The sequence below is a fragment of the Toxotes jaculatrix genome, chromosome 7 (genome assembly GCF_017976425.1).
Source record: "Toxotes jaculatrix isolate fToxJac2 chromosome 7, fToxJac2.pri, whole genome shotgun sequence".
Taxonomy (NCBI): Eukaryota; Metazoa; Chordata; class Actinopteri; family Toxotidae; genus Toxotes; species Toxotes jaculatrix.
The window spans coordinates 17943499-17955731 of record NC_054400.1 but is presented as its reverse complement, the minus strand read 5'-3'; the positions used below and the strand labels follow the sequence as shown (position 1 = coordinate 17955731).

At 40.3% G+C, this 12233-nt stretch overlaps 1 protein-coding gene across 1 annotated transcript; it reads left to right on the top strand.

The window, feature by feature from the left end:
• Window positions 1-276: 276 nt before the first annotated feature.
• Window positions 277-10656, top strand: bco2l (beta-carotene 15, 15-dioxygenase 2, like). Its single transcript, XM_041041884.1, has 12 exons — window positions 277-323; window positions 2220-2397; window positions 2929-3140; window positions 4862-4977; window positions 5111-5213; window positions 5364-5504; window positions 6686-6846; window positions 7254-7424; window positions 8066-8203; window positions 8729-8911; window positions 9097-9207; window positions 9482-10656. The coding sequence occupies exons 1-12, from the start codon at window positions 293-295 to the stop codon at window positions 9596-9598; spliced, it is 1662 nt and encodes a 553-aa protein (XP_040897818.1). The 5' UTR covers window positions 277-292; the 3' UTR covers window positions 9599-10656.
• Window positions 10657-12233: the final 1577 nt, after the last annotated feature.

The following is a 12233-nucleotide window of genomic DNA, read 5'->3' as shown; positions in this document are numbered from 1 at the left end:
ATAGATATTGGAAGAATGCTCAAAATGTATATTTTATATGCTAACGTTAAGAAATCCACACTAATGCATTATGTCACATTATGCAAACAGTGACCTGCATCATAAAGCAGTGGCCACTATCTTTCTTGTCCCTTTTATTATTGGTTTAAAGATATAATCAACAATGTGCTGCAGTGTTTTGTGCCAGAGGTCGCCTCCTTAACTTGGCAAGGGTCCAAGGGTTCAAAGGTTTTCCTCAGGGCTCGTATAAATCCTCTGCTTTTGTCTGATCAAATCCGCAGAACCACCAGTCATGTCCAAGACCACAGAGCCCCAGACACACAGTGAGTAGACGCCACTTTCAGATGTTTTTTTTTTTTTGTTTGTTTGTTTTTTTTAAATGTTATTATTGATTTTGGGGAAAGGGCATGATTATCTGAATCAACATTTCACTTATAACTCGAAAAAATAAGATAAGTGTAGTGAAGCATTGCTGTATCTTTATCTGTATCTGTATTTGCTTTTAAAAATAGACTATTCAACAGCATCTAAAACCCTTCTAAAGACTTCCACACAGAAACACACATGTACACACAGATGTGCATTTAGACAGTGTGGCTTCTCTTGCTTTTGTTTTAGTCATAATGGCATTTTGTTGCATTTCAAAATCGGAGCTGCAGTTACAATAGAACATGCTGGCATTTTCTATTGTTCCTGCTCCAAGGTCTCCTGTTGAATCAGAGCTGGTGAAAGAATATGCACAATGTCTCATTAACAGCTTTTAGTCATTCTCAGCTGTTAACTAAAAGAAGAAAACAGGCTGACAGGTCCCTGCACAGTGAAAATGAAAAGAACAGAAATTAAAAAGATGTGCAGGGACATAACAGCTAATTCTAACAAGGTCATTTACTTGTACACTGACATGCTGTTGGTGCCACAAGGAAAACAAGTCGTTAAAGCAATAGCTGTTACAAATAAACTACTGTTGCAATTGTTATTATCCAAAAATGAGAGATAAAAAAGCAATACCTGAAGCTATTATCCACAACAGTTTTGGGCTCCTCAGTGTCGCCGTTTTGTTTTCGGGAGGCTCGGTTTTTGAACGCAGCAGAAGGAAACTACATGAAATGCCACGCTAAAAATGACAGCACACATTCAGGCATCATTTGCAATGCTGCAGTAATCACAATCAAAACTCACAAAGTCAACATTGTAAGAGATTGTTAAAGCCTACAGCAGTTATCTCTCTATTGCACATTCTCCTTTTTTATTGTCTGTTGTACTGGTGTCATGGGAATGAACAAAATTCCGGCTCTGCTGATTGGCTGCAATAACAATTCACGTAGTCAGAAAAACTCTGATATTGTAGCCTAAGCTCAGCATGGGGGCTCTGTGTTGAACTGCAATGATATGCCTTTGCTAATCACGTAGCTCTCGTACGTATTTTACAATCTCCATTATGTGTGAGATATTAGGTAATGAAAGGGAATAGGTTATTGGATAACAGATAAGACAGTAGATAGTGCTGGTGTCATTCACAGTGCATGACCCCAGGGAGCCATGAGTTCACGCAGGCGGGAGCTGTTACGGTACATAATGTCTCCTACGACAGAACAGATACTGTTTATCGCACAAGACCTTTTTTTTTTTAAATCACTTGTGGAGTTTGATTGTTTTATTGAGTGTTAATTGCATACAGTCACAGACGTGTGAAGAACCATAGAAGGATACACAGAAGGTGTGAGTGATTTCCTGTTTGTTTACAACACAACAAAGAATTTGACTATATTCAGCTGATTTACAAAGATAAAACTACTAACAACATTGCTTGTTAGCCGTTGTGTTAATACAAGCAGATCACACTGACGCTAGCAGCCTGTAATGGTGGTTACAATCTAATTTGTCACCTCCATGATGAACTATGTACTGTTTTAGGTGGTTTCTGTAAAGTCTTTGATCACATCCTTATTCACGTTTGTTCCAAGATCCAGAGCAATAAATGGTTCAGACATACTTAGATACACGCCACACCTCGGTGTGTGTATGTATGAGACAGACAAAGGGAATAAGGAAGAAATGGTAGGAAAGGTGGGGAGGGTGTGAAACTGTGGGGTCAAGAGTTCAGCTGTTGCTCAGGAATGGCTCGCTATTATGATTTTCTCCCTGCTTTATCGTCACAGATTTTACAGTATTCTTTAATCAAAACTCAGCTTCGACCCTCCCGTCCTCTCCTCTCTCAGTATCCAGCAGGCAGCGATGTCCGCAGGCCAATGGACTGGAGAGCCTGGCGTCTCTGGTGCGTTCTGTGGAAGAAACCCCTGAGCCCATCCCCACCACCATCAAGGGAACAATTCCAACATGGATCAATGGGAGCTTCCTGAGAAATGGTCCTGGAAAATTTGAATTTGGGAAAGACAGGTATTTGCGGAACACTCGCACAAGTTCACTGAGCTTTATTAGGCATGATAGTCTACAAAAGGTAAAACTAGGAAAAAGGAGTTACAGTGTAAACACATTACATCAGTAAACGATTCAAAGAACAGGACTGCCAAACTGAATTCACAAGACAACTATTAAAACAGTGGTTTTAAAACAGCCACATTTCTATAAGTCATAACCACTTGAAACTCGAGACTGATCATTTTTGGTGTATTAGATGATGTATTATGGTCAAACAATACAGACTGGACAAATGACAATAATAGTAGTAATTATATGCAGTGAAAAATTACACTTGAACTTTTATAGTGCATCATCACGTCAGCAGAATACCAGCAGAACAAAAGAAGAAACAATATGAGTCAGCAGACTAAATGCCACCAGTGTACAACAGCTATGTATCTGTGTAAATGTACAGTAGCTGGATTGTTCAGGATAAACCGTTTGGAGAAATTCACCGAATTATCTGAAAAGGCAACATACGTATGTGATTGTCTTTTTTTCTCTTAGGTACACCCACTGGTTCGATGGCATGGCCATGATGCACCGTTTCCACATCTGTGAGGGCAGTGTCACATACAGCAGCCGCTTCCTGCGGAGTGACTCATATGTCCTCAACTCAGAGAAGAACCGCATTGTGGTGTCAGAGTTTGGGACATTAGCGATGCCTGATCCCTGCAAGAACATCTTTGCACGCTTCTTTTCGCGCTTTCAGATTCCCAGTACGTCTGTGTGGTTTGAGTATTGCATATTCCCATGTGTGATCCACTTTAGTGCAGCAGAATGTAGCGCCAGCAGTGCCACATGTTCACTTCATTTGTGCACACATACTGTAGGTGACAAGGCAGCTGTGCCAGATTACCAGAGGCAAAGTAAAGAGCAAACAAATAGTCAGAGGGAAAAAAAACAAAAACTAAATTTTATACATATATACATTTATATATACACATATACATATTCATATACAAATACATACATATATACATATACATATACATATATATACACATATATACATGTGTGTGTATATAGATATAGATATATAGATATATAGATAGATATAGATATAGATATAGATATATACACACACACACACACACTAGGGGTGGTGAAAAAATCAATTATTGATTTTTTTTTTAATCATACACAGCAGTGACTCTCCAGTCACTGGCTGTCATGCAGGATTTAACCGCAAGGCGGAGCTGTTGATTAACAGTCATAAGAAACCCTCCTGTTACAGAGCCAGCGAGCGAACTTACTATGCTAGCGAGGCGAGAGGCGCGTGACATGGACGAAGAAAAACCATTAACCGACAACCAACCAATCCGTCCAGCTTCATCTGGGCTAAAAGCGAGCGTGTGGATGCATTTTGGTTGGAGTTTTAAACACGTGGACAGGACGTACGTTGTCTGCAAACTTTGCCGCACTAAGCTAAAGTACTGTGGCAATGCTAGCAACATGAGGGCTCCAGGTACGAAACCCGGTCTGAGCTCTTCTGCGCGGAGTTTGCATGTTCTCCCCGTGCCTGCGTGGGTTTTCTTCGGGTACTCCTGCTTCCTCCCACAGTCCCAAAAACATGCACATCAGGTTAACTGGCTACTTTACATTGTCCCCAGGTGAGCGTGTGCGTGTGTAGTTATCTGTCTTTGAGTGTCGGCCCTGCGATTGACATGTGACCACCACATGTCGCACTTCCATCCAGAAGAGGCTGCGTGGGCGAAAGACAACCGCCTGAAGCCTCACTCCACCGAATCAACGTACTCTCCACGAGGTGATGACAAAATTAGCCCCAGTGAAAGAGTACATCTAAAACAAGTTACAAAAAAAATTGGAAGTTACAGCTATACTAACCAATAGTGAAAGTGCTTTGAGATGTTTCTCAATAAAAGAGAAGTTGAGTAATTAAGCAGCTGACGTTCATGGTGTATTTTGGGTTACTGTTGTCAAATGGAAATTCAATAATCGATTGGTAATCGAATCGAGACCTCAGTAATCGTTATCGAATCAGGAAATTGGACCGATTAACCACCCCTATATATATGTATATGTGTGTGTGTATATATATTTATATTTATATTTATTTATTTATTTATATATATATATATATATTTATTTATGTGTGTGTGTGTGTGTGTGTGTGTAGTTTGTTTACATGTCCTTGAGTGCATGTACTGTGTTGTGTATTGCTTTTGCAGCCTAATGAAAGCTAGTTTTTCATTGTGTTTATCGACATAAGAGGAACAATACATTTGTGCATTTTTGTGTGTTTGTGCGTGCGCTTGTCTGTGAGGGAAAGATCAATCTGAAGGATGACATAAAGCTTCTGAAAAATTAAGAAGGAACAAAATTGATTGAAAAAGTTTTCCAGTGATGGCTATGAGAGTGATGAGTTTTGCTAAAGTGCTGTATTTCAAATGTTTCTGGCATCTGTATGTGTGAACAGAGGCCACAGATAACGCCAGCGTGAACTTTGTCAAGTACAAGGGAGACTATTATGTCAGCACAGAAACCAACTACATGAGACGAGTCGATCCGCAAAGTCTGGAGACAAAGGAGAAGGTGAGTCAGTGTGTCAGGTTTTAAAGTATCCTTTGAACGTCAGTGCTGATAAAGAGTCAGAGGGTAAAGACGAGGAAGATGGGTGACTTCATAATGATGTAGACAACAGAGCTAACAATACTGTCCATTTAAGGTGGACTGGAGTCAATACATCGCTGTCAACTCAGCCACAGCTCACCCACACTATGACCGTGAGGGGGCCACGTACAACATGGGAAACTCCTACGGCAAAAATGGTAACCTACCCGCACTCCTTGCTTCCTTATTTCCCACTAGTCTACACACCTAACCATACTATATGCCTGTAATATATTTATGTAAATATGCTTGTGTTATCCATTCTAAGACATGCTGGCCAACATCATTTGTTTTTTCGGCTTCCTCAGGTTTCTTCTACAACATCATCCGTGTGCCTCCTCCTGAGGACAAAGCATCAAAGGAAGACTCTGCAGACCTGACTGGGGCCAAAGTGATCTGCTCCATCCGTGCAGCTGAACCCAGGAAACCTTCCTATTATCACAGCTTTGGTGAGATACACACTGCAGCATAACAAGCAGGCGACACCTCCTTTAAGTTGTCTGCATGCTGGATGTATACTGAAGTGGCATTAATGAATTCTATGGGATTTTGTTTTTTTGTCTGCACTGACAGGATGAGTCTACTGAAAGAGAGCGTCACAGTTTTTTTCTTGGTGCTCTTATTAATTGCCAATTTGAATTCTAGTCTTGTCCTGCTTTTTTTTTTTTGTCAATCACAGTTCCTTTGTCTTTCTGTTCAACTCTCGCTCTCTTTCTCCGTCTATAACTCTGCCTCTGACTCACACACAGAGGTACACATTCTCTCGCTGTTACCAAGACACACATAATTTGTGTAACAGTGTTTTGATGTTTGTTTATGAATCAGGTTTTATTTGTATATGTCTACAATTCAGTCAGCGACACTTCAGTCAAGAACGCATCATTTATAGCGAATGTGGCAGGTTAGAAATTCAGATTTGGCTGAAAAGGCTTTGCTCTTTGAGGGAGCTCTCACCAGGAACACGAATTCTGCTGGGAGAACTAATCTCCCCCTAATAAACAAATACATGAAAATTAGATCTTAGTACAGTCAAAGCTATCAAAAGCTTAGCACATAATGTGTAGGCTGGGGTGCAGGGGGGTGCAGCAGCAGCAGTAGTGTTGGCCTAAGCACATCAGCAGAGTAAAACAGAGAAGAGCCAGGATGTGGTGGTCACACAGTGCACTTCTACAAGTATGAGTGGATGTTATGAGTCAGCTGATAGTCAAGCGGTGATGAAGAAGCCATTGATAATGAAACATTAAGCAAATGCCAATCAGCGCAAGCACGACTTCACCGCTCTGCCTGATCTAAAACAGTGTTGCTCCATTTGTTTTTTTACTGCACCAGTTCCCTGATTACATCTCCGTCTATATTTCCAGCAGACCACCCTTGCTCTGCCAGACTGTCTGGCACCAAGACATCTCACAAGTAATGCAGCATTGTACAGTTATACAACTAGTATACAGAACCAGCATTGCATAGTTACACGCTCATCAAATTTAAATGTATTATCCCACGATGACACAGCAGGTCTAACAAGATCGAGAAAACGACCGATGATGTGTGATGAAAACATGATAAATAAGAAGTGTCAACTGTGTGTGTGTTATTTTTAATGCATGCTTTTTCTCCTGTGTCTGCCCTCCAGTCATGTCGGAGAACTACATTGTGTTCATTGAGCAGCCAATCAAGCTGGACCTGCTGAAGTTCATGCTGTACAGAATCCAGGGGAAGAGCTTTCACAAAGTCATGTCATGGGAGCCTCAGTATGACACCATCTTCCACCTGGTCAACAGGCACACTGGCAAGGTGGGGTAAAATTAGCTTACTGCACTTACTTTATACAAGAGAGTGTGAGGTGGGAAACACAGACATCCAGCTGCTGTATAGTCAGAACAAAAAAGGAAAGCTGCAAGCTAATCTGTTCACGCATGATGAAGCTTTTTCCTTATTTATTTTGATGAAGTCACACTTTGATGGTGGAGCTTTTTCTCATACATTGTTACTCTCAATTTCCTCATCTCATTACACAGCATGCCCATTAAGCATACAATAACAAACTTTCAAAATGTGCAGGTACAATGCAATAACAACCAAGGAGGAACACTGTCTTCAACTGTTAACAACAACACACTAGCTCCTTCTTGTTTGTCCAAAAGTCTGTTAAGATGTTATGATTCCTGAGTCCTGATTGGCTGATGTGACTGGCCCAACAGGAGAGCGAGGTGAAGTACCGTGCAGCGCCCATGTTCACTCTTCATCAGATCAACGCTTATGAGGACAACGGGTTCTTGGTTATGGACATGTGCTGTGGGGACGATGGCGAGGTCATCGGAGACTTCACACTGGAGAACCTCCGCAGAGAATCGGGAGAGGAGATGGACAAGGTAAATGCAAACAGTTTGACTCAGAACCGTGTGCAGACACATACAGTGTAATGTGTCTAAAATACCTGACATGATAGTGTGTTATTAGTTTGTCATCAGTGAGCTGCTCAGACTGAAGTGCTGGCTTTTACAAAACTATTTCATCCATCCATAAATCCAGTATATACTTCAAACACGAAACGCGAAAAATGTAAACTATGAACCAGCAAGCATTTAGAGAGCTTTTTGCTGTTCTATGTGAAAAGGCCATCTTTATTCATCAAGGTCATCTCCCTCTCTCACTCTTTCTTATTTACATTTTTTTTTCACCAAAGTCCATCTCTCAGGCAGAGATAGTCAAATTGCATCTGATAGTCTCTTATTTTTCAATTCAGACTTATAGATTGTTAAGTTTCTTATATAATAAGCTTTTGAACTCTCAAACATGTTGAAATGTGTTTCTTTAATCAAAACGTACTCACCCAAAAATAATACAAAAAGGCCTCCGAGCAATATTAACCATCATAAAAAAAAAAAAAACAAACAAACATGATTTTGCAGTGTCAGTATTTTGGGTCTGATTCTTCCTGAGGTTGCATTGCACCTTTCAGCAAAGGAGTCACACTCGCAGATTTTCACGTCTGTCTGATTTGTTTTGGCAGTTTTACAACTCGTTGTGCAGAAACCTTCCAAGGAGATACGTCCTGCCCCTGACTGTGGATGAACATGCTCCTTTGGACCAAAACCTTGTCACTCTGCATAACTGTAAAGCCACAGCGAAGAAGGCGAAACCAGGAGAGGTGAGACTGAAGAGAATGCAGTGCGGTCATTATATATATTAATGTTATGTTTAACTGTACATTACAACAGATCTGGTTTTACTGGAATCAAGTAAAGAATGAGGCCTATAGCGAACATGATGAATAGAGGCAGTTCACTCCCACACACTCACGCACATTGCAATTATCCAGCATGATGAGACACTGAAGGTACTGTCTGAAAGATAGTAATTTCATGACTTACAGCGGGTAAAAATATGAAAATGAGAAAAATATGGGTTTGTAAATGCGACTGAAGGTGCGCATACAGTATTTTTAAAGTGAAATGAAAAGAAAATTATTTATTTTATTATTAATCTTGTGCAGGCATCCATTTACCTTTTTTTTTTTAGAGAATAATGCAGTATTGATTCCAGCCCTCGCAGCATAACAGTTCACAGTAAATCAGGTCTGTTGGTGTCCACCAACCGGAAACATTGTTTTGGCTAAAATGTAAAAGCAGCTCAGATCTTTGTAAAATCCTTACTTTCTCCTGTGACCCTACAGGTTTACATGACCCATGAAGAGCTTCACAACGACGAGCTGCTGCAGTACGGTGGCCTCGAGTTCCCTCAGATCAACTACGAGCACTACAACGGCAGACCGTACCGCTACTTCTACTCCTGTGGCTTTGGACACGTCTTCAGCGACTCCCTGCTCAAGATGGATGTCCACACCAAGGAGCTTAAGGTTCTCTATCAATCAAAGACTACTTAGAGGGAGACCTCGGTTTAACTGGGCTGGGTATTATCACATCAAAGTTATTTCTGTTGCTGTTTCTCTATCATTGAGTGGGAGCAGTAGGTTGGGAGTTGGTTTTATAACATGAAAAAGCTCAGAGTAAAGGGGATGTTTATGTAATCTTCCCTGTCTAGGTGTGGCGTTATCCCGGCTTGTACCCGTCTGAGCCTGTCTTTGTTGCTTCGCCCAAAGCTACTGAGGAAGATGATGGAGTGGTTTTGTCAGTCATCATCACACCCAGACAAGTAAGTTAAAAACTCCAAAAAAAACAAACAAACAATAAAACACTGTGTTGTAAGATTTATAGAATCTATTTATAATATGTAACACAGACAGTCATAAAGCCTGCAGAGCAGACTTTGTATATATTTTTAGTGCAACCTGACCATACATACTGTACATGTTTTTATTATGCAAGTAGAAGACAAATGGTTTAGTACTTTCACTATCATTATTGTGAAAAGGGTGTTCTGTGACCTTTTTTCTTTACATAACATATTTAATCTCCTTTGTTTCCAGGAAAAAAGTACTTTCCTGCTCGTTCTGGATGCCAAGACCTTCACTGAACTGGGCAGAGCTGAGGTCCCTGTCAATATCCCATACGGCACCCACGGTGTATTTAACGAGATGGGCTAGATGTGCCACTGCTTGCAACTCGATGGTAAATTGCTGAAACTAGCAACCAACCACGTTATCCACAGAATAGAATATCACTGTTGATGTCATTGCCTGTAAAACCCCTGAACTGTAAACGAAAGATGAAAAGAAACAAGAGCTGGGACAAAACTGCAGACTCATGGTATTTGTTGGTGCCTCCTTGACAGAAATAGGTGCATGTCCTCGGTGTGTGCTGCCATTACAGTAAGAAAGACGGCAATCTTTTATAGACTAACAAGACAGAAAGCCCAGCATGGCGTGAGCACACTGATAAAGTTTGTCCTCTGTGTGTTCCTATGTGCTCTTGTAAGATTTTGAAACAGCGTTTAGATCATGACCAGATTGCCATGCAGATGGTGCTTACTTGGAAGGACCAATACTTTGTGTGGAAAATATTTAGAAAAAATACATGAAAGTCAATACACATACGCATTAGAATAAAATCCATTTCTCTTTTTTTCTGTTTAAACCCAAAGTGTTTTTGCATCATCACGCCACTGGAAACGCTATACTCCCAGTGAGGACAGAACAGCACTTAGGACACATAAAAATGCATCAGAGGAAATTCAATTTCTGTCAAAGTAATGTGATAGAAATGGACAACGTCTGAAATGCCTGGAAAACAAATGGATCTAACTGGTCGATAGCCACCGGAGAGTCTAGCAGAGGTCACATCAGAAATATAGTGCTTTTTATACGCTGAAAACAAACCAAAACAAAGTTGACATACACATAAACACCGATACGTAGGACCTTGTGTGTGAACAAGAGCAGCTTGTTGTTTCATTGTATTAAAGCGTGAACTCAACAGAACAGTGCAGAACAGAAAACACGGGCCCTTCCCAGAATGTGAAGTAGCCTACAGCTGCACTTGTCACTCCACCGTCTCCACAATTGACTTTACTGATGCTTGTTTCATTGGCTATTTTCCCTCTCACATTGACCTGAACAGACTGATTTGAACTGACTACGGGCTCTGCACCTGATACAGGCTGTGTGAAAGCTGAGAGGCTTCAAATAAAATATGACCCATATATATATATATATATATATATATATATATATATATATATATATATATATATATATATATATATTTTTTTTTTTTTTTTTTTTTTTTTTTTTTTTTACCTTTTTTTTAATGTTCCAAAATTGACTTTTAGTCAAGAGTTACAGTGGGGAAGTTTTACAGATATTTTGCAACAGCAAGTCCCAACCTTCAATAATTTATGACTGCACAGTACACACAGGCAGAAGTTTTATCTTTAGCTTCTCCCGTTACACTGAACTGAATAAAACAGCAGGGAATAGAGCAATAGTTCACTGTTTGACTTAATTTAATACTGGAAATTAACAACACTTATGTTTTTGCCATGTTCTCTGTTCAACCCAGGCTGTGTCTCCTAATGAGCATGCTGTACAGGTCTCCCAAGATACACATTAATTAGCCCATAATTCCTAATCTAATCAGTCATGCTTAACCTCTTTGTGTGTCTGTGTGTGTGTGTGTCTGTGCATGCTCAGGTTTATTAGTACTCTCTCCATCAGCAGAGAAAGATACAGCGACCTTTGCCCTCAAAAATCTCTCAAGCTAAATTTTGCTTTTGCAAAACTGTGAGGTGAGGAAAAATCCTTATCAGCTTTATCCAACACCCTTTTAATTTAAAGTATTATTGGATGAGACATTAAGCATGTGGATCAATGGCTTGGTCAAGGTGTTACCCCAGATAGTTAACACTTTGATGGCTAAATGTGTTGGATTCACCTTGGTGGATTTCGAATAATGGCCCAAACACACTAACTAACTAGGCATTGTGAAAACACACTGACCTAAAGAGGCATCTGTACACGCCGTAACACAACTAAACATGCATACACAACATTTGTATGCAAGTTTGTCTGTCTCGCTTTCAAGGTGACAGTTTCAGACTGTCTAAGCTCTCATTTGACCCATGAGAGTAAGCATGAGCTCACTCTCAACCCCTCCAACCCCCCCGTGCTGTCTTACTAAGCACAAGTTATTGCAGTCTTAACTTTGACTGTTATCTGTATCATTATTTCGTATCCCATGAATTCATAATGATATCATCTATATTCACTGTATTAGACACACTTCTCAGAGGCAGGGACTGATTTCCCTCAATGGTGAGAGCAATGTCTTCTATATCCAGATTTGTCATTCCCTATCCTCACAGTCTTGAGCCATCTTGTGAGAGCATGGTTATCTGACATACAGATTATGTGCATCTGTGTGCGCATGTGTCTGCAGGCGCTTTCGCTTGTGCATATAAGTGTGTGTTTATGAAAGATTGTACGAGAACAGAGCCACGTACGCGTGTGTGTGTTTCACTGTGGGCTCTCTCTAGTTGTACATGCAAAAAAAAAACTGCAGATTCTTCATGAAGTCAGAATAGAGCAATTAAAGACCCACGGAGAGGCTGAATCGTGCAATGTCAACAAGAATTAAACCACCACGGACCTGACAGCCTGAGTCAAGAAAAGGAAAAAAAAAATGTGAGGATTTATGTTGCATGATCATGGATGGAAATAATGTGATGCCTGAAAAATAATTCACAAGGCGAATTTAGCTGTTTTATTCACTGTGTTTGCAGCT

What these genes read in the sequence shown, in the direction of transcription:
- bco2l (XM_041041884.1), top strand. Translation starts at nt 293, where the DNA reads ATGTCCAAGACCACAGAGCCCCAGACACACA. An exon ending in TTCCTATTATCACAGCTTTG is followed by an intron (nt 5,505 to 6,685) that starts GTGAGATACACA and finishes TCTGCCCTCCAG; the next exon opens with TCATGTCGGAGAACTACATT. An exon ending in TCAACAGGCACACTGGCAAG is followed by an intron (nt 6,847 to 7,253) that starts GTGGGGTAAAAT and finishes CTGGCCCAACAG; the next exon opens with GAGAGCGAGGTGAAGTACCG.